The 25168-nt window shown below is 46.9% G+C and overlaps 1 protein-coding gene across 4 annotated transcripts in view; it reads right to left on the bottom strand.

The window, feature by feature from the left end:
- Nucleotides 1-235: 235 nt before the first annotated feature.
- LOC135387937 (trichohyalin-like) overlaps nt 236-25168 on the bottom strand; it is a 93754-nt gene continuing 68821 nt past the window's right edge. For 3 of the 4 annotated variants that reach the window (XM_064617162.1, XM_064617164.1, XM_064617165.1), the window contains 12 exons: nt 24809-24976; nt 22544-22711; nt 18268-21726; nt 17534-17704; nt 16847-17058; nt 15436-15571; nt 11793-11924; nt 10349-10509; nt 9396-9543; nt 9200-9277; nt 7123-7190; nt 236-6966 (listed from right to left, as the gene is read on the bottom strand). In XM_064617162.1, coding sequence (XP_064473232.1) covers nt 7158-7190; nt 9200-9277; nt 9396-9543; nt 10349-10509; nt 11793-11924; nt 15436-15571; nt 16847-17058; nt 17534-17704; nt 18268-21726; nt 22544-22711; nt 24809-24976 — 4866 coding nt within the window. In that variant the 3' untranslated portion in view covers nt 236-6966; nt 7123-7157. Of the gene's footprint in view, nt 6967-7122; nt 7191-9199; nt 9278-9395; nt 9544-10348; nt 10510-11792; nt 11925-11950; nt 12777-15435; nt 15572-16846; nt 17059-17533; nt 17705-18267; nt 21727-22543; nt 22712-24808; nt 24977-25168 lie in introns of those variants that run through there. The other variant, XM_064617166.1, reaches the window with a different exon arrangement.

Below are 25168 nucleotides of genomic sequence, written 5' to 3'. Positions count from 1 at the left end.
GGCTGAGGAGGATTACGGATCAACCCAGTATGAGTGCATTCAAATCTTGTTTACCCTAATCTAAGCTACGCTAACGGAACATTCAAGCTTGATAGACAACATGCGCTAATGGCGTATTGTTCGCCCCCCCCCCCCCCACAGGTTCCTCAGTATGTTACTACCTCACAGCTTCTTCGCATGACCATTACGACAGTCCACATTAACGACACAGAAACAACAAAACGAAGACACGACGTAAGTGTGAGATTTTTCTTTTTCTTTTTCAGGACAGAAGAGAGAAACGTACATTTCCAAGAAAGAAAAAAAAAAAGAACGTGAGTCAGCGAAGGTTTCTCGAAAAGTATGTACACTCGAAGAAACACAAAAGGAACGAACGAAACAAACGTCGTCTTGCACACAGACAGTTCGTCATTTTGATGTTCACGGCGAGGTTGTTGGCAACTCCACCGAGTGGGGCGACGCGACGCGGCGAAACGCTGTACTAGGCGCCGTCCGGTCGATGTCTCCTCCACTGAATATTGCTGTCGTAAACAGGCTGGGTAACTCTTTTTTTTTTTCTTCTTCATGGGCAACAAATTAAGCAACAAGCTATACTCATCAGCAGATACAGACTCGCAAAAGGCGTGTTGCAGAACAGGCTGCGCGTCCTGTGACCGCGCAATGTTGTAAACAATCAGTAGCGAAAAGCTTATATTCATCCACACTTTTTATGACACAATTTCATAAATTCTTCTAAGTTTTTATGCGAACACTGAGGAAGGAACCGATCCATGCTATTTTAGCTGCGTTGCTTCCACACGCCGGTAGGTGGCAGCACACTCACGCGCATGCGTACACTGAAAGGCTATACAGTGTCACGATAGTGAATTGCGAGGGAAGGCGACATTGATTGGTGGGGCTGTTTGTGATCGGTGGAGGAAGGAAAAACATTGACACCACAGTATTGTTTCACACAGCGAAGGGAAAGAAGTTGCAACATTTTTGCTTTTATATTTTTCTAAGGAGATAAGTTGGTGTATGTTGTCGAAGCAAATATCTACTGCGGCCACGGATTAGCTTGTTCTTCGTGTATATTTCTAGGATATCCTTTTGTGCGTGTGTGTGTGTGTGTCTGAGTGTATTCGAGCCCTCGATTTTAACACCCCATGGCCACCGCTTGGATGCCCGTTGGGATGTCGTTGGTATGCCGTTCACAGCCCGCTTTATCATAAGGTGCTTGTGTGAATAGGGAATTTTTTTGTGGCGTCTTAAAAGCTAATATGCTGCCTGTATTGACCCGCTTCTAACATTCGTTTTGCGATTCTTAGCCAGCTTGCAGTGTCCCTGGTATGCATAGTGTTAGTGTATGGCTATACTCACATATTTTTTTACATATATCACCTCACATAATTCCCGATAACGTGGTCGCTTTACTGGCTAAACCTTGCTAGCCCTTTCACATAAATTTTCTCGATCTTGCTCAGCACGTACCACTGGCTGTCCAATACGCGGAATTTTCTTAAATATCTCTTCATCGACACGGACTGGCAACGTTAATCCATTGATCTTGGCATACATACAGCACCACGCTCTGCGAACACTTCCTGGCGTATCCAGCTATATCCTTTGTCATACGCTCTGTAATCGTGAACACCGCATGCGCCTAATTCTAACCCGAAGACGTTATATTCAACCATTAAGTGAAGTAAGTGAGGAGTAGTAAGAAAAACATTGTTTAGCATATTCTGCAGGGTGTCTTCAACGTGTGTGTGCTACATTCTAGCACTTACAGCGTTTTATAGAAGGACGTTGGTTGTTCAAACTGCACTTTCCCACGACCGATTCCTTTCGAATGTGATCGAAACCTCTTTTCCTTTCTTCACCGTCGTTTTGCCGCTCATATGGTAAATGCAGAGTGAAATGTTATGGCAGTGTAAGGCAGAGGCACAGTGGCCCGGTGGCCATTCCCAAAAAAAACAAGTGTTTTGCCTGTCACAAACTATAATCCCATAGGGTATTCATGGGGCTTCTGTCCTATGTCATCTGTAACTCGAAAGCCGTTACGAGCACAATTCTATTACGTAAATCCTATGCAGTTCATCTGTACGCAATTGAGTCTTTGGTCGGTGGTCATAGCTCAGCTTGTTGGGGAGACGTCTTCGGAGCTCTCGTGACCTATTGCAGACTTGTGTGATGGGCTCATACGCTCTACAGACACTTTATGTCTACAGCGTTGACCTGTTTGACATTTAACTTGAATGACTTTTTTTTTTTTTCTCGCTTTGGCTTTGACCTCTCGATGTGGTACAGGTCGTGGAAGTAAAGTGCACATGTTAGACAAGGACGCAATGTGTCGTCCCATGCGTATCTAGCAGGTTTAGCATGCCACGAGCACACATGAATGCACTGCAGCTGTATGGCATCTGCAACAATGCTGTTGGTTGGTTGCTACAGTTCCGTCCAGAGCCCATACATGTAATTTTCGTCTTTGCACAGGGGTCCTGATGAATAATCTCTCCCTTTTGTGTGTCATAACAGTTACAGTCACTGTCTCAGATGACCCTACAGCGTAGCCTCAGTGATTGTCCTGTAGGCGTTACTGATATTACCTGCTTGTTTCCTTAAGCACTGCATCAAGCAGCAAATAAGGGAAACACGGTCGATGTCGTATGTTGCCGCTGGCCCTTAACGCCTGAGTAGTCGTTGTAATTGTGTCCAAGTTTCTGCCTTAGCAGATCCCGATCACTGTCTCAAGTTGATGTTCCGGGTGTCTTACAGTTCATTCCTCAGTCTTCAACCGTAAAGGTCATGCATATATGTCATTATACGCCGTTTTCGTTTCACGTGGTATTTCGCTTGCACCAGGATGCCTCTACGTATTAAACAAAATGCCGTCTACAGTCACTCTTGCAACATCGATACACGGGATAGAGGCCATGAGACAGCTCCAGCAGCAAGCCAAGCGTTTCAGCATGAATGTGTATGATTTCAACATAGCAGTGTACAAATAGCTCACATCGTTATATACACACACCCAGTCTATTTCTATACATGTCCGTATATGGAAGATTAGTTCGTCGAACCATAGAACACGTACATCACAGAACGCACAGGCAAGAATGTCTTTCACAGCGAAGAATACAGTCACAGTTAACGGGACGCTGAACCCTTGCTTTTTTTAAACAGTACTGGTCATATTGATAGGGATTAAAGCGCGTTCTGAACAGGAGATATAGCATCTATTCCAAAGACAACCGGGAGAAAATGTTGCACAACGATTCAACTTCTATTATCTAACCATACTGGCATTTTAACTATCGTGTCAAGAGGCACTCGATATACCGGTCAAATATTAATGTACATCCACGTAATTAGTGTTATATTATTTGTTTTCTTCTCTCTTTTTTTTGTAGATTATGAAATTAATAAAGCGTCCGAAACTACAGCGAGGCAAGTGAGTGAAATGAAATTTATGGGCACTATAGTTATTCGTTTTTCGTATCATATATATGTGTGGCAAGTGCGCGAAAGTATTGCATAGATAACGAGGAAAAACGCTTCTCCGCCTCCGATGTGCTGCTAGAGGTACACGAGTGAGTTTCCGTGAGTACCAACGCGTGTGAACGAGATTGCCTTTCATGAATATAGAGCTACCACGGTGAAACAGGAGCACGGGGTTCTTTCTAACGTTTAGAGAATGCACTTAGGCAAAGCATATTTGTGACATAGGCAATTCACAATACATATATCTTCACTTCGTATATACTCTGAGTGAAATTAAAAAAAAAAAAACTTCCCCCTCCCCCCAATTAAGCATTTTATACAGGCTTTCAGCTTCGCTTCTCCACATACCTCCAAGCGTTGCACCACTGCATCGGTCACGTGATGCTGAGGTAAGAGATAGGATATCGTTTGAGGGAGGCAAAAGTATAAGGAATAAGTGATTTTTAAAGTGATATAACCTAGCTGTGATTTAACCTGCTTGGTTTTTCATGTTCTCGCGCCACTAACCTTTCGCCAACGATTCGCTTTGAGCGAAGTGATATGTCCTTCTCGCTTATCACATTTCTGCGTTACGAAAATACAAGCAACAACAGGAAGGAAATAACACGAACCGCCCCCTCCGCGTTGTTTCTCTCGCGTATGCCTTGAACGACACGCCATTACATCATCGTATCATAAAGCTAAAACATCTCGCTTCCAATCTCGAACGATCCTTCGACAACAACAACAAAAACAAAACAAAAATGAATGAATCAAGAAAGAAAACTCATAGCCACAGAAGGGAAGCCTATACCAGTTGGGCAATGGCTGCCGTTACAGCGCGGACGACGTTCGGATTCAACGCGAGATGACGCTGTTCGATCAATTTCTGACGAAATATAGACCAAGCCTAGGGAGAAGTCGCAATATCCAATCCAATCCAATCCAAAAAAAATTGTGGGGCCAGTGGACGAGAAGCATATTATCCACGTGACCCCAAGTGAGTGCACGTTGCTCTACAACGCCATCTTTCGGCATTCTTTGAGCAAATGTGAATGTGACTGACTTTCCCTCCGCTACAATTTTTACTTTTTTTTTCAAGCTCTTTTTGGGCCGGCTTCCTCGCTTACTTGCATAGGGGAGCCCTACCGAGTGTCGGTCCATACAAAATAGCGCGCCAGGCCAACGCAATGCATTCTGGACAGGCTCTGGTCACATGTCATTGTAGACGTCATCGTTCACGTGGCCATACAAATGCCGGGGGCAATGATTGGCAACAAAACGTATTTCAATTTCGGTGACGAGTGTGATTAATATTCTTCGACGAAAACCCCATGTGACATGGCAAGTCTGCAATGATAATTGAAAGCAATAGCCATTGAACATGTTGCACCACCTAGCGTGTGACATGTCAACCTGTCAGGTGCTCCAGTTGCTCCAATCCAGTGCTCTTCGAGAAGTTGACACGTTACTAGCTTGGTGGCGCTAGTCGCATGTTTCAATCAGTGCCGTGTATGCCAAAGAGAGTCTGGTCATTAATGGGACCTGCCTATACCTGGAGCTCCACCCACTTTTTGAGCTCCCTGGCCAATCACGAGCCGAAATACAGTTCGTTATTAATCCCAGGCTATCCATGCTATGTTTCACCTGTATTCTCTGGGTGCCACTATTTTCGGGAAACTGGATTGGATTGGATTGAATGGGATGTTCCCTGACGACCTACCAATATAATGAATTTTGCGGCCACTTTTATCGTCCATCTCGATGGAGAGGGGCATGTCGGGAACACGCAGAACAGCAGAACTGCTTGCTAACAGCACAGATTGGCCGCAGAACCGCTCGTTGGAACAGGCTGCCGGTATTATACGTATTTTAACTATGAAACACAACAAGATCGAATCAAGAACGGACAAAGGTGTGTATATATGAATAAAAGTATGTCATAAAATGCATCTTTTTGGGCATCCGCAACGTTTTTTTTTTTTTTTTGTTGTTGTTTTCTTGCGATCGCTGTCTTTATTAGGCCTAAGAAGGACGACGAAACATTTTCTGTTCACGTAAACATAGAGAGGTGATTTCCAAGATAACTGCAACAGAATATATACACTTACGGAAGAAAATTAAAGTAATTTGTGAAAAAGAAAATTTGTCATGAAATTCTCTCTTCGCCGTTCCAAGCTGCGCCGCCATTTCCGCCGGAAAATTTTAGTGTCGTGGCCGCCCACATAGGAAACAGCAGCCAATGAAAAAGGCTCAATTTGATTGACAGGTAGAGCCTCTTTTTTTTAGGCTCCTTCTAATGGCCAGACTTCCTTTTAAAACACGGCGCTGGTTTCAATGCTCATTGAACACTGCCCATGTGACAGGTCTATGGACCATTTTTCACATACGCATCGTATCCTAGCGGCTGTCTAGAGAACCACGCTCGGAGCACGTCAAAACGAACCCACGTGAATAGCACGAAGGACCAAACCCATACTGCGCCATCTAGTGAAGACGGAAATAACCCTCTCCGGCGCCTCAAGGTCATGCGCATGAGCATAGCCCGTTAGGAAAAAGGTCCAGTAGATACGAAGGCTTACAAATGTGGTTCCGTACTACTTGCCACCCACTACGAAGTGATCATATGCACGGTACTGGTGCTGGGGCGCACAGCGGGTGCGATGTACTGAGAATTCGCAGAAGTAAACTGCCATGTCAGGTACGAATTAACCACCGTGTAATTTAAACCAAGTAAAATACGTTCATTTCGTGATTTAGCGCCGGCGAAGAAATTTCGGCTGACGCCAAAACGAAAAAAATAAAAATGAAAGGTCATGTGACCACAAAACGATGTTGTACGCGACGAGGACAAGACGGCGATTTTGTGAGGATCGACCGCTCGAGGGTGGTCACAAAATGGCGGGTGGTGGGCGCCCCCTGTGCATATTTAGTAAACGACGTGACGAATCTCTGCTAAGCACAGGTCCACGGTTTCGGATTCATGCAAAAAGAACAAGATTTCAAAATTCGTATCCACGTCGGCGTTGGAACAAGCAGTCCGAACTCAACTTGACCAATCGAATGTCACGGGCATGTACACAAAGCAGAGTGCGACAAATGCAGTGACATAACGTCGTAGCTAACAGTAAGATAAGTCTCACTTTTGATCACGTGACTGCACCAAGCATATGCACGGAATGTGAAAGGAAGAACGACATAAAGTACATACTAGTACGAAGACATACTTTGGTTGCAAGAAAACAATAATGATCTTATCTGCGAATAACTTAACAAGTAAGCACCTATATGTGTAAACATAAAACAATTTTTTTCTTTGGCACCAACAAATAAATAATGGAATAGAGCAGGGTATATATGTACAAACATACACGTATTTCTTAGGACGATGCCCATAGAAACCAAGAGGTATGGCACATGGTGGTCTAACTGTTGTTTGCAGACGCGGAGTACCTCTGAGATGCTGAGTAGGTGATTCACTGTAGTCCGCAGAGCGGCTGCTACCTAATGGGTGGAAGAATTCATATAGATCGCAGTGTCCTTACGGTAGAGTTGTCAATACTCTACTAGATACGGGTTACTAAACAAGCTGACCTCCCTTGAAGGAAAGGCAGACGCCCAACGGCAGACGGACATGGACGGAAGTGGAGTGATACTTACCGAGTATTTGTTAGGATTTCAGGCATCCTCAGGCCTCAGGATCGCGAGGCTTCATCCTTCGTGTCGTCCTGGAACAGAAACGGAACCGTTGTCACGGTGAACATCAGGACACTAAACCTTTCGAAGGAGGATTGAGGATGAAAAAGCTCAAGAGGGGGTCCTATATGGAGAAACAGCACGAGAAACCGAAACAAATCTGAAGGGGAGGGCTGGGTTCCACGAATGGCCACTTGTTCGCTGCCTCCTATTGAAAGAAAAGTAGGACCGAAGGTCGTGTCCCTTTCAGGGATTATCGTAATCCCCTCAAGATCATGGGTTTAGTGCGCGGCCTTGTTCGCCACTAGCTTTGAACGTAGTTCAACTCTACCAAATTCGTGGCGCTGTCGAACACTGTGACGTCATTTGTTTACAAACAGGTAGAGGTTTATTGGTGGTGCTGTCGAACACTATGACGTCATTTGTTTACAAACAGAGAGAGGTATATTACCGCAACATTAACCGCGGTAATGTTCTAGACTGTGAAGAACGTTGCGTATATGGTACTGTGGCAGAAGAACTGCAGAAACCATGATGACGATACTGTACATGGCATTTCCTCTCCCCGTGCCGCTACACAATTGTGTACAGTAGCGCTCCTAGCGGCTACAATTCATTTTGAAGACTGCCCTGCATCAAAAGGGACTAGGAGTGAACACTCTATTCTACTGTACTCTACTCTACTCTACTACCCTTTTACATGGCACTCCCGTAGACGACCGCCATAAATGCAGGCGTCTTTCTGTAGCACGCCGCGCTAGACAGCGCTCTGAAGAAATAGTGTTCGGCATCCATAGTATTGTATTAGAGTAAATGGGATTTGTCCCCTTGGCTTCGTGAGTGGATTTGCTTGAATTCTTGAAACAGCAGCGGTCAACCTACTGCCTGAGAACTTTCTGAAACTCGATTCACGTCAGTAACATGGGAAGTTGTTGTACATATGTCTAGCTTCGTCTTTCATTCAGAGTTGACACCTCTTCCGTTCGCGCAACTGTTGGTGTCTTCGCGTGTTTCTGTTCAGTTGCAGTACATAACGACAGGTAGACATTACCAAGGCGAAGCGACCCTTCCTTGCCTTCTCACCTTAGGACAGGTGACGTCCATATCGAGGAGCAGCTTGCGTTTGCTGCTATCTTTGTAACGTTTTCCAACAACAGAAAGGCTCAGCATGCTGAACCAACGCCATCTAGGTCTAAGAAAGGTAGTGACGTAATTGGATTAGTTTTTACACGTAAGATGGATCAGCCTGTTTGAGTGGCGACATGCTCCATGTTGTGCTGCAGGGTAGGACTGCGGATAATTTCGACCACCTACCGTCTCGGTCGGGATCGAACTCGCGACCTTGAGCTAAGCAGGCTAACACGTTACCGACTAACCGGCTCGAGCTCGAGGTCGGTACCGAGGTCGAAGAAAGCCTATTCCCTACCCGACATGTCTACGTGACATATCATCGATAGTCCAATCAGAAACAAACTTTTAGAGACAGTAATCGTGCAGCCGTACAGGGAGCCAACAGTAGCCACAGGCTTTCAGTGTTTGAAACCATCTGCAGCAATTCCTTGTAGCAGACCTGGAGACACGTTGTTAGTGAAGGAGAAGAAAGAGAGAGGAAGGGAAGCGTGCAGGCACAGCGCCACCTAGATCAAGAAACGCTGCTCAATTAGGCATTAAGCAGCTCTTCCCCTCTCGCCACCTGGACACGAGTCGGGATGTCATCTGCTCTAGTCACTCGCCGCAGACGATTTCAATCACAGGTTTTCTGTGGCTACAAGTGGCTATCCATGCGGCTGATGTCGGCTTGTCTCCATAGCTATGGCCGCCGAAGCATGGTCTAGGTTGGCAGACCCTCCTTGATTGTTTACTGGCGTTGATTGAGCTAACGTGTCTACAATCGATCTAACTTTAGTCCATCTGCTCACACAAGAGAAAACTTCACAACATTCACAGTCTTCTTGCAAAGTTCTGCGGGAACTGCATGACACTAAGCCCCCATTGCAATTAACATACTACAGCGATGAAAAACTTCACTAGGAATACTGACCTCACTAGACTGAAGAACACCATTTCTTCCTGCATTCTGTTCATCGAGTCGTGATAACAAGCTGACTCTGTTCTCATTCTGCAAAAAATGCGATGGCATTATTCGGTCAGGTATACTGCGAGGAAGCCTCCGGAAGAACTCTCCGGGAGGAGAGCTTCCGTGTGTTGGGGTGCTGTAGTTGACATGTATGACTCACCTCAGCCCGGATCCTGTCGACCAGCTTCTTCTTCTCGGCCCTCAGTTTGTCCACCTCCTGTGCTGTTTGTGCGTTTTTGATCCCCGACATTTCCAAAAGGGCCAAGTGGGCGTCTTTCTCACTCACTGCTGCTGATAGCGCTTCCAACCTTGTGCACAAAAAGCATCATTCTATCACATCGGATGAAATTTGATGGTGGCAAAAACTTGAGGTACGGGGGGGAGGGGGGGGGGGGTAATGGCAGGATCGGCTCGCCGTTGTTGGCCACACAGAAGTGGGCGTCGTCACGACTATAGCAAAAAAAAAGAAGAAAGAAAGACGGATGGAGGGTAGAGGATGAAGGGCGGAGATGCGCAGAGGGTGCATGAGTTCGTCGGGAAGTGCAATGTGTTAGATGGGTCATTGAGCAAGACCTCCCTTCTCCCTTGAGGTGCGGCCTACTGGTATGTACAGTACCGAGGTCAATAAGGACTGTGTCTGTTTCTGGACCACGTGAATAGCAAGCCTCCATCAAGGCTAACCTTTCCCTTCCCTTTTTTTATCAGCATTAAACATATCCCCCACGTGTTAGGCTAGAAAACATAGGCGCCAGAGCAAGCGAGGCGCTAAGAACCCGAATAATATTGTGTGATGTAGTCCTCTGGGGATGTGCCACGCTATGGCCAGCGAAAGTTGCGGTTTTGTTTTCGATAAGATAGCTCGGCTTTTTACCCACTTCCTGATGCAGTCAATGTGTTTTTGTTTGGGGGTTAGGAACAACAAGCCGGTGTGTCTCGCCACGCGACATGGCGGCAGGAAGACAAGCTGACCATTGTATACTTTTGTGACTGGCTTTTAGTGGTTAAGGATGTTTTACTGGTAACTGCGTAACTGGTTCGCCATGTTTCGAACAACTGAAACAGTGTTTGCGTATTTGATGACCAACTCGACATCGCTTTGAGGATGTCACTTACTTCATCTCAAAGAGCTCTTCAAGATGCTGTCTTCTCTCACTGACTAGGGTGTGATGACTGTTGCCCACATCTTTCAGTTTCAACTTCAGCGCTGGACAGTTGGTACAGCGTGCGTTGTAACTGTTCTGCAGGGCTTGTACTTGAGACTGCAGCTTCACAATCTGCATTATGAAGGAACCATTAGAATGTGACCAGAAGGAAACCCTTGACTAGATATTCTCAATCGCAACATGTCCCGTGGGTCCCTTCCCCGTGACTATTCTGGGTGTGGACGTTGTTGCTGATTTTGTTAGAGGCTCTTGAATTACGAGAGTTTTAAGCACAATACAAGAACTAAAACCACAATGCCAAAGTCCTACTAACTGTGTTTACACTGAGGGAAGGTAAAACGGGTAGGAACACTTTATTACAATTAGAATTAAAATGAAAAGGACTTTCGTGGAGAACCTGCACTTCATCAGGTTAAAGCAGCTCGGAATCACATCTGCTCTGAATATATAATACCTAAGATACACGGCCGCTCCAAAGGCCTTTTCACAAAAGGAGTGCCGAAAATCGCTCGTTGCGCCCGTTATCGTCTGGCAAGCGAACCTTCTGATAACGGCAAAATGGAATGCTGTTTTCATGGTTCGCTTATCAAACGATAACTGGAGCCACGTGCGATTTTCAGCACCCCTTTTGCAGAAAGGCCCTTAGAGCGTGCCGTGTGTCTTAGGTATGAGTCTGATACCAACACCAACAGACGTTATGAAATGGAAGAAAGATGATAGATTTCTGTGTTACTGTGCATTGCCTCAGTGAAGCGGTGTACCGAGCATTGCCCACAGCATTGACGTCACTGGCCTCGTCCAGTGACGTCAAGGGACCTGCCACCACCGCGAGTACAGGGGATAAGAGATGACTGTCTTCCTAATAGAACACTTCCCTAAGTGCGCTTCGGTTGTAATGAAACTAGTGTCTTTCGATTGGTCACGTCCTGTGACATCATACACTCTTAAAAATGAACTTCACCGCATAGCACGCTCCTAGCCAACCATAATCTCGAATGATATCGTTATCTGCCCTGATTTGTTGAAAACTGAAGGCGTACGCCTTTTTTGTGACACTTATGCTGTTCATAATTGTCACAAAAAAGGCGTACGCCTCCCGTTTTCAACAAATCAGGGCAGATAACGATGTCATTCGAGATTATGGTTGGCTAGGAGCGTGCTATGCGGTGAAGTTCATTTCTAAGAGTGTAGGACGCGTATGTTAAAAAAAAGTCCATTGCTCTGAGTGCATTTTTCTTGTTATGCAGGCGTCATTGGGTCTTGTCACGAGCCTCGATACCGCCACGAGCAGAAGGGAAAATGTCGGAAATATATCTCGTACATTTTGTTGCAGGTCACATTCTCACGCACATCGAAAATAGTGGCAAATGTAACAGAAAAAAAGTGTCGCTTACCCTGTCATTCGCTGCCTGAAGCAGCTCCTTGTGCTGAACTACAGTCGCTTCACTCTCCGTTGTGATGGCCACGCTTTCTTTCAACGCTTCCTCCAGGACTTCTATCCTGTCCTTCTGCTCTAGGATTTGCTCCTTTTTGTATTTTTTCGCACGTTCCAAGTCAGCCGGAACACCGGGGTGGAAATTAAAGGGAAGGACCAACAGAAAGACAGTGCCAGAAACACAAAATGAACCAAATAAGCTCAGCAATTGATGTGGTTGTGCCTTACGTTAGTTTTAGAAACAAACAAACAATAGACATAAGATAGAAAGGAATGCGATAAAACCTGCCACATTTTAATCATGTCGCGGATAGCATAGTTGTTTATCAGACACGACGTGGGTACATTTAAGCATATAATAGGTCTCTGATTAATGAATTTATTGACAAGATAAGGTGTGGTTCGTTCGGCGACGATGGGACACCTCACTGATCTGTTGTGATATCGAAATGTGTCCATGGATAACTGTGCAACGAGTGACGCAGAGTCGAATAATGTTTTTGTTTATCATATATATATATATATATATATAATCTAGATACTTATCTATCACTGTATTTAAATTCACAACGTGGACAGTGGGACAAAGGGAAAGGAGGTTGGCGCATATGTAGTAAGGACACCAGGACAAGCTGCATGCGGACACCGGCGCGAATAAGAAAAGAGCTGCGCTGCAAATATGTTTACACGGCACGTTAAGTTGTGGCTTAGATAAGGCAGTTTTCATTTAAATCGCATGACGACATTCAAACGTGACGATAGGAAATATATGTTATGATATACGCTGCTACTAAAATAACTTTCTTCCACGCCCCCATTATTAGGCGTCTGTGTCCAGTAATGTGAGGAATGATGTATAAAATGATTGCAAATTAGTAAAGGAAGATAATAAAATATGTCCTTAAAAAAAGCTCGAAAAGAAACTGGCAGGTCCTTGTGGCTGCTGGAAGTGCGGGAAGGAGAGAGGGAAAGAAGGTGTTAGTGAGTGAGCGGTGGAAAGAGAAAGCAGTCACGTGACGTCACTGTCTTGACGTCACGGTCGGATTTAACTAATTTGTCTTCCCTAACAGGGAAACTGTGACAGCAGTGAGTCCACTCCTTATAAGCATAGTTCATTGCAAGTCCGCCATACACGTTCACCTTACAGTGCACGCTAATACAGTGTAGTTCACCCATATACAAGCAACGAAGACGATAAGGACACACTGCAGTCAGTTACCCGAGAGGATCTTACAGACACACCCGTGGTATACGCAATACATGGTACCCATGTTCCCCCGATGAACCCTGCCCCTGCCATGTCAACCTTGATGATGCCCACGTATGATGTGGAGGATACCAGGGCCTCCACCGGGGGTTACCGACGTTCGAGGATCTTGTATGTACAGGGTTAAAGGGACCGTGAAAGGAAATTTACAAGCCCACGATCATTTTTAATTTGTTCCCTTGTACTAAAGCATTCACTCTGTGAAATATGAAGTTGAAAATCGTACAAATAGCGAAAATATTCTATATTTACCACGGGCGTGAACGGCAGCAGCTACGGCCCGCCTCCGAGGCGAACTGGCCGTGACATCATACACAGAACAGGTTGCCGATTCGATGACGGGCTTTTGCGAGCAAATTGCAAAGTTTCAAACAAGATTGCATACTTCGTCATGAAATACGTTTTAATCTGACTTGGAGACAGGATTGTAACTAACAGTTGACATAGAATCCCACGAGAAATGTAATATAGCCGTTGAGTGTCAGCATGGCTACCGGAGCACGTTTTCCTCTTTGAACTATGCCATATTTGAACTTTGAACTTCCTGTTCGTCAGAACATACCTTCGTCGGTGACATTTTTCGAGCTGCTGCGTACCGAATGATCCATACCGAATGTGCGTCGCAGAATTTCTTCCTCCATTGGTGATAATTTCGCTTTCGCCATCTTTCAAGTGATTTCAACGGCAGATATACGATATCGTTGTTGTCCAAACCGAAACTGCCGAAACCATGCACCCACGTGGTCCGGCGGGGTGTGTCCTCCTCATCGTTCGCAGTTGGCTGAGAGGATTCGATGGCGATGACGTAAGCCCACTTCGAAGGCGTATATCCGGCGGTCACGCCCTGCTATTTTTGTCTGATAACTGCGCCCCCGTTGTACTGAATACGGTTAAAAGTCGATGTGTGTACGATAGTGAGGGATCATGAGAACGGTTTCCTGCAGAGTACTCGGAATTCTCGAAAATCGTTTCATGGTCCCTTTAAAGTGCCACTACTAAGTCTAAATCTAAGTCTAAATCTCGTGTCTTCAGAATTCTACCAAAGTTATGTTACAGAAATCTTCTTGTCTCACTTTACGTTCCTGCAAGATATTTTGGCTCTACGTGATGCGAAAGTGTGATTTGGCTCTACGTGATGCGATTTATTTTTGAGAACTGTGATGTCATGTTAGGCTCCAACGGAGCGCCCGGCTCTCAACTGGCAACGTTGTTGCCCTTCGCGTCTTCAGGGGGGCTTACTTTTTGTACTCCGTTAGCGGAGCCCCACGTGACATACCCTCCGACTGCTCCGACCTTCGAGAAAACACAAGGAGGGAAAAGACGTCTCTCCGATTTCCCCCTCTTTCGATCAGCGTCACGTGACTTCCTCCACCACGTGACCCTCCCGGACACCGGCGTCGTTGCTAGGAGAAGAGTGTTCTCTCCAGAACATCACATTATTGCAATTTGTGGGCTTACGATTACGTCGCCCGCTCCTCGCGTCATGGCAACTTGTGGAGGCCCAGCAGATCTTCAAAAATTGACAGAAATGCACAGCGTTCGTAAACAGGATTGAAATTTCGCGTATAGAATCCTTGAGGCACCGTCTTTTTATGGACGAAATAGGATAAACGCTGTTTTCCGAGTCCGAAGTGGCACTTTAAGCAGCCAAAAAGTAGGTTGTATGTTTTGCTAATACAATAACTGACAGGTGGCTGACGTGCTTCGTTGCGATATTGTTGTCGGCAAATTCAAACGTTGCACAACTACACTGACAGCTATCGCGTTCTGCGACTACATGTAATTCTGGAACCGGTGAACGGGCAAGTCAATGGACAACAGCTCCTCACACCAGTTATCGTCCTGGGAATGTTACACCGTGGATATCTATGCGTAGGAGGTCATTGATAGTCATCAATCCTCTGCGCGATTAAATTTTTATACTTTGTGGAACACCTTCTGTGGCATATACAGCTATTTGGTCTATGTGTTTTCCCGCGGGACCAATACATGAGGACTAGGTGCCGATGTTTTGATGGAAGGATAAACAGCTAAGACCCGGACTTAAAGGCACGACGGTTAGAGCGTAGCACCTCAGGTATGGTATGATGCGTAAATACTCTAGGTTAGGCAAAGAGGTGGAACAGAGCTGACGTCTCCGTGTCAGGTCTGCATATGTGACCAGTGAGTACACTTGTATATGAACGGCACTCAATGACAGTATCACATCCTTCGCAGGGGCCATGCGTTTTCATTGCTAATGTCAGGTTACTAAAAGCATCTAAGCACGAGACAGTGTACTGGCACGTACAACGGCAAAGGTTCCAGCATACGCTAAGAGGCTAGAATAACAAACCTGTGCCTTGGAAGCCTCCCTGCCCATTTCGCCTTCTCTTCTCCTAGCCTCATCGAGCATCTGGGCACTACGCGTCTTGTCTCCTTGTTGGTTCCTCTTCATATGGCTCAGTTTCTGGTCACGGTCCTTCAGGGCACTGCGCAATCGAACAATAGACATAAAATAGGGAAACTTCGCTGCGTTACCAATGGCGGAGGGAGCTCCCCAATGAGGCCGCTGAGGGATGCTCGCGTGTATTCTAGCGGGTTGTTTCGTCACTTATGATATGGGTAGTTCCTGTGGCGGGACTATCCGAATGGCCGAGCAAAAGAAGACAACACGCACCCCTTGCATCCCTGTACTACGAAAGTCTTTCGTTTCGCCAAGACACAGAGGCCACCGTTAGAAGCGCCCACGGATAGCACATTTATACTGAGAGCTGGAGCCGTGGTGACCCCACTCAGAAATCATCCGCGAAAGACCCTACACGGTCCTATTTCAACCATGGCTAAGGAGTTTGGAAGGTGAGATGCACTGAAACCCCGCTGCTGACGCTTTAAAGTTAACTCAGTCTCCAGTGTGGTCTTGTCTTGATCGTGGACGCTCGAGAGATAATTTTATGTAGTATATATTCCTGTCTGTAGGAAGAACTCCGTTCCTGTCGTCGCTTCGCGTTCACCATAATTCATCAACGTATTAACCTCTGTGAAATGGGGTAGGGTCTTGTGGCTACCATGAGGAAACATCCCATGTCATCATCACTTCTCCTTCATTTATTGCTGCTGTTGTTGTTGTTGTTGTAGGCAGCTCGTCATGTTAGGCATTATGCTTTTCTTTCGTAATTTACCATTGCAAACCCTAGGTTTTCCAACGATATACTATAAATACCTACACTCGCCTACAGGTCAAGAACATCCACAATGTCACTAAAGAAAGGACAGGTCGACGAAGCGGAAAGGAGAAAGAAGTCCAGTTCGGAATGAACACTTTCACGTACACACACATTCATACAGTCATCCTTTTGGCCGTGTATATATAGTCGCCATACGCATACTCCTACATATGTGCATATCCAGTTCCTGTATTAGTCATCACACGTCATATATGTCATAAGTTACTTTGATCTGACCTGGCCTTAGCCCCTATCATTACTGCACAAACATAGACAAACATCTCTCGCCCCTTTTGTCCTGGCCAATCCCCCTTAGTGGCTCACGGCCATTATCTCATTGGCAGAAGAAGAAGAAGAAGAAGAAGGTTCAATGCCCACAAAAGGGAACAGTTTGAGGACAGAGGGCTACCGTAAAGAAGACGCATGCTCTCGTTTGTCAACGGTCGTCACCAGCAAACGAATGTGGGCGCCACAGGTAGTGGAAGCTGAATGCACGAGGTACGTGGTGTACAGCGATCGAGAAACAAGCAAGGGACTCACTCTTGCAGATCCTTGATTTGTCCCGTGAGTGCGATCTTCTCAGCTTCCAAAGAGGACATGATCTGGAGCAGGCGTTCAAGTTCTGCTTCTGACGCTCCTCCTCCAGCACCGCCGCCGCCACCCTGGCGAGTCTCCAAGTCCGCGCACCTCATCTTCATTTCAGCTAGTTGTCGGACCAGTTCTTGCTCCGTTTCAGAGCCGTTCGTCTGCGCCTGTTACGGAAGCGAACAGCGACTATCATCTTCACACATTTTTATACGTGAGGATGTGCCGGTGGCTCCAAAATTGTGTTTCCCGGAGCATACTGCCGCATTATAAGCTACCCGACTTACGACTGCCATGTTTGAAAACTCGGTACAGCAGTCAACGCGGTAGTCGTGACAGTGGAAAATTTAAGATAAAATTTGAGAACTCTGTGACTTTTATGGGTAAAGGTATTAGGCTAGCAACAAAAGAGGTCATCAAACATTTGGTTATTTTTAAAACGTAGAAGTCTCACTGCAAATTCTATTTCTCGGTACACCTTTCTCGGCTCCAATATACACCCAAAACACCCTCTCCTGAGATTCCGCTCTCATTGTCAAATTGTCCCTGGGTTTTGCTGGCTAAAAGTGTGGTGAAACCTGGTCTACGCATCCGGAAGCTCTTAGTATTCGCATTAATATGTGTCAGAGTTGAACTACTCGCCTTCTTCAACTGTGCCTCCATTTCGTCGAGCTTCTCTTTCCGCTTCTTTAGTTTTTTGTCCAGGTCATCGAGTGAACGCTGTTTCTCATCCAGCTTCTTGCGAATGGCCTCAAGCTCCGCGTCTTGCTTTGGGTTGCCTTGTGGTCGGTTCCGTAAAGACTGTATTTCAGTCTGCATTAACCAAAAGTGTAACTTGTAAACGCATGTATGTAGGCACTCTCCATGCTGTCCTGCACACCACCAGCAGCGGACATATCATCATGACGACAAGAGATGCTTCATCGCAGGTGTTGCGACATGCTAACCAATCAGATATGCGTTGTGGTAAGATTGAGGTGGAATTAAATGGACTACATGACAGGTCGGCACCCACTGTACGCACACTCCACTTGTACTCATTTGTACGTTGTATGCTACGCCAAAACAGCACCTGAGTTGCAATAAAAGCAGTCAATAGAAATAAAGATCGCACTCTAAGACGAACGTGAACATGCTAATGTCACCACGTGTCATGCTCGGACTACGAAACATGCTTTGCAATGGTTGCCAAACTGAAAGGGTACATCTACGAAACGGAGCAGTCCAAAACGAAAACTGACCAAAACTCAACCGTGCCTCGGCTATTCAATAAAATTCTTAACTTCCTACTAAATAACTCAAGAGAAACTGAAAGCAGAAGAACCGTCGTGCCATTCCGCAAGTCTGCCAGGTGCAATACACTTGAGCTCTCTGACCTCTCTCCTTTCGATCTCTTGCACCAGCTTCTCTAACTGGTCCTGGAACCGATCCCGTTCTACGGCAAAGCTCTTGACCTCCGCCTGAGACTTCTCCAGCTGCTTTCGTAACTGTTGGGCTTCTTGCGCCATGCGATTTGTTTCCATGCGCTGGTTCTCGAGCTCAACCTGCATTCTATCCAATTCTCGTTGGAGCTTGTCTCTCTCCGCAGCTAGTCCCTTTTCGTTCGCCTTCAGACCTTCTGCTTGTTGTTGTTTCAGAACTCTGTTCGCTTCTTTGAGCTTGTTGTTTTCCTGCTTGGCTTCCTCCGCATGTTTCTTCATTTCGGCCGCAGTTTCCAAGGACTTCTCTAGCTTTGTCCTCAGCTCTTTGTTCTCAGCTTCGAGTTTCTGCAGCTGGAGCTCGCTCTTTTTGATGTCCTTCTGTACCTTCAGCAATTCGTGCTGGTATTTCTCAACCTCAGCCTTAGACCGTTGAGTTATTTCTTCAGCCTGCCCGACAGAATTGCTTCTGCTTCGCTCCAACTCTCCAATGAGTTCCTGGACCTCCGTCTCCAGTCTGTTCCTGTCTTCAGATGTTCGCCAGAGTTCTTCCTGCATGTTTTCTAGCTGCTCCTTCAATCGTTTGCTCTCGAGACGGAGTTGCTCTTGTTCTCCTCGGTCCTTCTGGGAGCTTTCGCGTACACTGGTCATATACCTTTCAGAATCCTCAATGTCTTGTTTGAGGCGTTCTACCTCCATTTGCAACCGGCTATTTTCAGCGACCGTCTTCTGCAAATCTTCCTCGGATCTACCGAGGAGGTGACGAAGACGGTCAACTTCCTGCGTACTTTTCTGTCGATCACCCTCCTGCATAGAATGGATATTCTCAAGCTGACCCTGAGCTTGAGCCAAAGCAACCTGGGCCTGTCTCAGATCTTCCCTGAGGGCGTCTCGCTCTTTCTGCGCTCGTGCGAGCTCTCCTTGGCTTCGTTCCATCTTGTCTTTCATCTTTTCGCATTCGATGATCAGCCTTTCGGTTTCTTGCTTCTGTCGGTCGTCGGCTGATTGCGTGCTGTCTAAGGCCTTACGAAGTCGTTCGAGTTCAACTTGTTGCTGGTTTCGAATGTCTTGAAGTTTCTTCACTTCTGCACGAGCTCCTTCATACTTGTCCTTCACCTTTTCAACTTCAATGAACATGCGCTCCATTTCTGCGGCGTGAGCTTCCCGTTCTTCTTGCGTTACCCCTTTCTCCGCCTGAAGGCGCTGCAGCTCTTCCTTCATGCGAACCATTTCCTCACCCTGCCTTTCTCCTTTCTGGTTGCTCTTATCCAATTCCGCAAGCGTCTTCTCGTATTTATCCCTCATCTTCTCAACTTCGATATGAAGCCTCTCGACGTCCGCTTGAGACTTGTCATGCACCCCATGGTACTTTGCCAGTTGAGCCTGGTACCGTTCCAATTCCGCTTGCTGACTCTCTTTCTCGGATTGAAGCCTATCTTTTTCATTTTGCGCCTTACGTAACTCGGTCTGCGCCCTGTCGAGCTTCTCATACACCTTCTCCAGTTCAACCTGCATGCGTGCTAGCTCCTCTTGAGACTTCTCGTGGTGCGTCTGTGTCTTACCAACGTGAGTCTGAATCCGGTCCATGTCGAGAGACAGACGGTCGACTTCCGCTTGGAGCTTGTCTCGTTCGGCCTGTAACCGGCGTGTTTCTAGCTGCGCCTTTTCGTATCTGTCACGCGCTACCTCCAGTTCAACCTGGCACCTGTCTAAGTCTTGTCGACTCTTCTCTTCAGACTCCTTGGTCTTAGCCAGCTGGGAGTTTGTACGTACGTAGAGGTCTCGCAAACCTTCGAATTCCTCCTGTGATCTCTTGTGGTCTTCGCGTGACTTTGCCAGGAGCACCTGACTCTTTTCGAGTTCCAATGTGAGCCTATCAATCTCTCCTTGGCTCTGGTCGTAGCGGGTTTGCGTCTTCAGCGCCTCCGACTGCGTTCTGTCTAACCGCTCGAGAGCTTTCTCATGTTCCACCCTCGCTAGTTCGCGGTCTTCGTGTGCCTTCTGCAATTGTCCTTGCAACTTGTCCAGTCGATCCCGCATTGTCCTCACCTCAGCCTGCGCCGCATCTCTTTCAGCGTGCGCTCTCTCGAGCTGAAGTTGTAGTTTCTCGTGTCGGTCGCGTACCACCTCAAACTCAGCTTGAGCGTTCTCTCGCTCCTTGAGCGCTTTGCCCAGTTGTGCCTGGAGTACATCGGTACGCTCCCGAAGGGCCTCCGCTTCAGCTTGTGCCGCCTCCCGTTCTCGGAGGAGTCTCTGAGCTTGACCCTGGGACCGTTCTAGTTTATCCCTTTGGGCGTCGGCTTCACTCTGGGCCGCGTCCCGCTCTTTGAGCAAACGCTGAGCGTGCGCCTGTGCTTGAGTCAGTTGGGTCTGGAGGGACTCGGCTTCCCTCTGCGCCCTCTCGCGGTCGCCCTGAAGGCGCCTCGTTTCCGCTGCCGCCTTGTCTAGTTTCTCCTGTATCCTGTCTCCGTCTAGCTGAGCTCGGTCGAGCGCGGCTTGCGCTTTCTCCTGTGCTAATTGCGATTTCGCGAGAGCACCTTGTATGCGGTCTAGTTCCGCTCTTAACTTATCAGCTTCCCCTTGAGCTGCCTCTTTTTCTCCCTGACCACGCGCTACGGCACCCTGCGCCCGCTCTAACTCTTCTTGGAGTGCCTCTCGTTCAGCCTGAGCGTTCTCCAACTTAGCCTTCAACCTGTACACCTCACCCTGGGATCTTTCAAGCTTCTCTTGCAACTGTTCTACTTCTCCTCTCGATCTCTCCTGTTCCGCCTGTGTCATTCGTAACTCTGCTTGCGCTCTCCGCAACTCCGACTGCGCCTTGTCTAATCGCTCCTGCAACCTCCCCACCTCTTCACCTACCGACTGAGTCTGGTTGCTAGTTCGCGTGCCGTACAAGCTTCCCGTATGGCTGCCTAGACCAACGCCTTGTTCAAGCCGACCGACGTGCTCTCTATAGCGGTCGTTTTCAAGGGCCAAGCGAGCATGTTCATTTCTTAGGCGTTCCCATTCGCCGGATGACCTGCTTACCTCTCCCTGAACTCGGTCTAGCTCAGCCCGTGCTTGCCCTAGCTCAGACTGAGAGGCTTCGAGTTTAGTCTCGAGCCTCTCCTTTTCAGTGGCGGCTTTTTCGAGACGGACACGGAGCTTGTCGTTGTCGCCCTCTAGTGCGTGCATACGCATGCGGTATTCGGCAAGTTCCCGCTCGTGGAGTTCGCGTTCTTCGTTGCGTTCTTGCTCCGCGCGGTCCCGTTGTTCGCGGAGTTGGGCCGCTTGACGCTCTTTGTCCGCGATGGCTTCTTCGAGGCTCGTTAGGGTTCCCTCGGAGCTAGAGTGCTGTGCCTGGATGGCAGAAAGCCGGGAACGGGCCATGTCTACTTGAGTGTCTTTCTCCTTCAGAAGATCTTCCAAGTTCTCGATCTGCAAAAGGCAATGAACCTTTCAGTGGGCAGCTTTTTCTTTTTTTTTTTTTAATGAAAGCTCTTTTTAATGAAAGCAACTGCGTACCCTGACCAAAGGATTTGCTGGTCAAGCGCACTACAGCCACGGGGTTTCACGACAGCAGTAAGTGCCTCTTGTAAAATACCAGCAACTCACTCTACAATAGTTTTCTGTTATAGGCTATCTATTCGGTAGCACACACTCTTAAAAATGAGCTTCACCGCAGAGCACGCACTTAGCCAACCATCATGTCGAATGATATCGTTATCTGCCTTGATTTGTTGAAAACGGGAGGCGTACGGCCTTTTTGTGACAATTATGAACAGCATAAGTGTCATAAAAATGGCGTACGCCCCCCGTTTTCAACAAATCAGGGCAGATAACATATATATATCATTCGAGATGATGGTTGGCTAAGAGCGTGCTCTGCGGTGAAGTTCATTTTTAAGAGTACACTTTTAACACCAAGATATGCATATTTTAACTATTTGGGAACACACACAGGCCTCTAGAGAAATAAAAAAATGTTAAGTTGGCTATTGGGCGCGTTGAACAATGGGACAACGACCACTGCATATATTGCCATTCCTCAAATAGTCTTAGTCGATCAAAAGCGTAGAAGATACAACAAAGGAAGCTGTCTAATCCGAGCTCAGGAATGCGACATATACCACTTCGAAGCAATAGCACGATTGGCTTGTCGCTTTTGGGAACTATGACGACCGTATTCCCAGAGTCGGCGTCCACTGTACCACGTGCATTGACACTTCGCTTGAAGTAGTAGTTAGGAACACACCTTCCTCTGGAGTACGTTGATTTTCCTGTCCTTGATGTCCATATGATCCCTGAGTTCCTGCAGTTCTTGGCTGATGGCACTGCGTTCTTGCGACGTCTGCATCGCCTGCTGTGTCTTCTTTTCAATCAGCTTGTTTTTCTCTTCTAATCGTTGGCGGAGTTCTTCAACCTGAAAACCGAAAGACGTGATGGCAGGTCCCCTATAGTGCTTCATTCATGGTTCTCATGTAACTCAAAAAGAAAACTTGACTCTGAATTTGACTCTGTGCACTGAACTCATGAAGGCTATCTCATAGGTGCCAGCTTTGCATAATTTTTATCTAGCTCATGACGTAACCTGTGACAGGATATAACTGCCTTAGTGGTCGACTGAACCAAAAGCACCACGTCGGAAGCTGCCGGTATTTCGCAAAGGGGCTGCTCTCCTAGATAAATTAGAGTCTCTAAATAGGGAGCAGAGTAGCGACACTGAGCCACGCCGACGAGCAAGTCCGCCATCTTGAGTCATGTGCGGCCGCGTCGCCTAGCAATGGGACTCCAATCTCCCGCTTCTCCGGTGGAGAACAGCGCGCAGTCAAGCCAGCTCGCAAGTTCGCAACTCAGGAAACCGGCTTTGGATGGAGGTGACTCAAGATGGACGGCGACTTCTTTGGAAGGAGAAACCACGTGACACGATCGGCCCAATCGCGGACACCGAACGGCGGCTCCGGCGCGAAAAAGGAGTGCGATATACTCTGTACCCCTGTTTAGTGACTCTATAAGATAAACAACAGATTATGTTCTCCTGTATAAGGACGGCCTCTGTTGGAAATGTAGGCAGCTCCCGAAACGGTGCTTCTGCTGCGGATCGCGAGAGTTTCCCCGTTTAGTGGTACTTTTATTGGCACCCTGGTACACCAGTCACAGCAGCGAGTCAACAGACACTGCTGCCAGAAGAACGCCTGTGATTTCTCCTAGCAACTACACTCTTAAAACTGAACTTCACTGCATAGCACGCTCCTAGCCAACCATCATCTCGAATGATATCGTTATCTGCCCTGATTTGTTGAAAACGGGAGGCGTACGCCTTTTCTGTGACACTTATGCTGTTCATAATTGTCACAGAAAAGGCGTACGCCTCCCGTTTTCAACAAATCAGGACAGATAACGATATCATTCGAGATAATGGTTGGCTAGGAGCGTGCTATGCGGTGAATTTCATTTTTAAGAGTGTACTCCCATGCGTTCCATTTCAGAATAACCTCGGCTCCCGCCAAGTGGACGCTGTGGTCAGAGACCCTCTATGGTGAGATGAACCACGACTGGCGTTTCCTCACAGTGCAAAAGCAGAACTTCGCCTCGTGACAAGCTGACCATTGTACAGGATGAGACCATCGGGACCTCTTGTTTGAGGAGAGAGCGGGACGTTCGCCTGTTTGTGACAATTAACGGGAATGTAATAACTGTCGTAAAAAGGGGTAGGCTTCCCATTTGTTTTCAATTAATCAAGGAGAGAGAGAGAGTCATATGTCACTCCTGTCATATGTTCCACGCCTCGAACACTAGCGGACACTCAGGGAGTCAAGAGTCAAACAATGGACCCTTCCCGACAACGCGTATGCGCATGCCCAGCCTTTGCCTTAGAGAGAGAGGAGCGATGTCATTTGGGATTATAGTTGCTTATTTAATTTTATTATTAGATCATTTTTATATATTATTTAATATATTTGTTATCTTCCTATATAATATAATACATTTATTATATTTTTATATTATATTAGTTCATGTATACGCGATCTCTAGCAACCTGTGCCGCGGTTGTAGAAGCCAAGGTCTTCATTGTATTTCGTCATTGGCGTAGCCAGGGGGGTTACAGGATTTAACCTCCCAGAAGTCGTACTATTGGGTAGTACATGTGGGAGAAGAAAACACGTCCTCCTCCATGTAAAGTCCCCATAAAACCACCCTCCTCCAGCCAGGATTATTTTTCTAGCCTACCATGCTGTATTTCTTCCTACCATAACTGTGGTTAAGAGCGGCCAATCAGCATTCTGAATGATACCGCACTGTCTCCTGATTTGCTTAAGACGACGGCCGTACGCCTTTTCTATGACACTTTATAACATACGTAAAGTGTTACAAAAAAAGGAGGCGTGGGCCTCTCGTCATTTTCGCCGCATAATCGGAAGACAGTAGGGATACCATTCTGAGTACTGGTAGGCCATTAGCGAATTATGCAGTCAACGTCTTTTTTTATTATTATTTTTTTAGTGATAGGGATACGTACATCCGTTTGCAGCATATTGTAATGTTCCTCCTTTGCGCAGAGTGATTCCTTGAGCACGGCAATGTGTCTCTGGTAGTCGTGGTGCTGTTCCTCAAGCGTCTTCATCTTGGCGCCCATCGCCAGCACTTCTTGTTCACGCTTGTTCAGCTCCATACGAAGCTCATCCATCTGCAGGAGAAACAGCAGAACAACGTTAGCACCTAGTGGACGCTAGCTGTCGCTCTGCAAGATCTCATACTAGGAACCCTATCTCATACGTATTCACGCGAATGAAGCCTTGTTAGTTATTGGGCAATCGCTGCTACATGATAGATACACGTTAAACTTTCTCAGAGAATGTGGAGCGATCGCCTGCTACTA

Source organism: Ornithodoros turicata, chromosome 3 (genome assembly GCF_037126465.1).
Source record: "Ornithodoros turicata isolate Travis chromosome 3, ASM3712646v1, whole genome shotgun sequence".
Classification (NCBI taxonomy): domain Eukaryota; kingdom Metazoa; phylum Arthropoda; class Arachnida; order Ixodida; family Argasidae; genus Ornithodoros; species Ornithodoros turicata.
The sequence above is the reverse complement of the archived record's forward strand: the minus strand, read 5'-3'. Positions and strand labels throughout refer to the sequence as shown.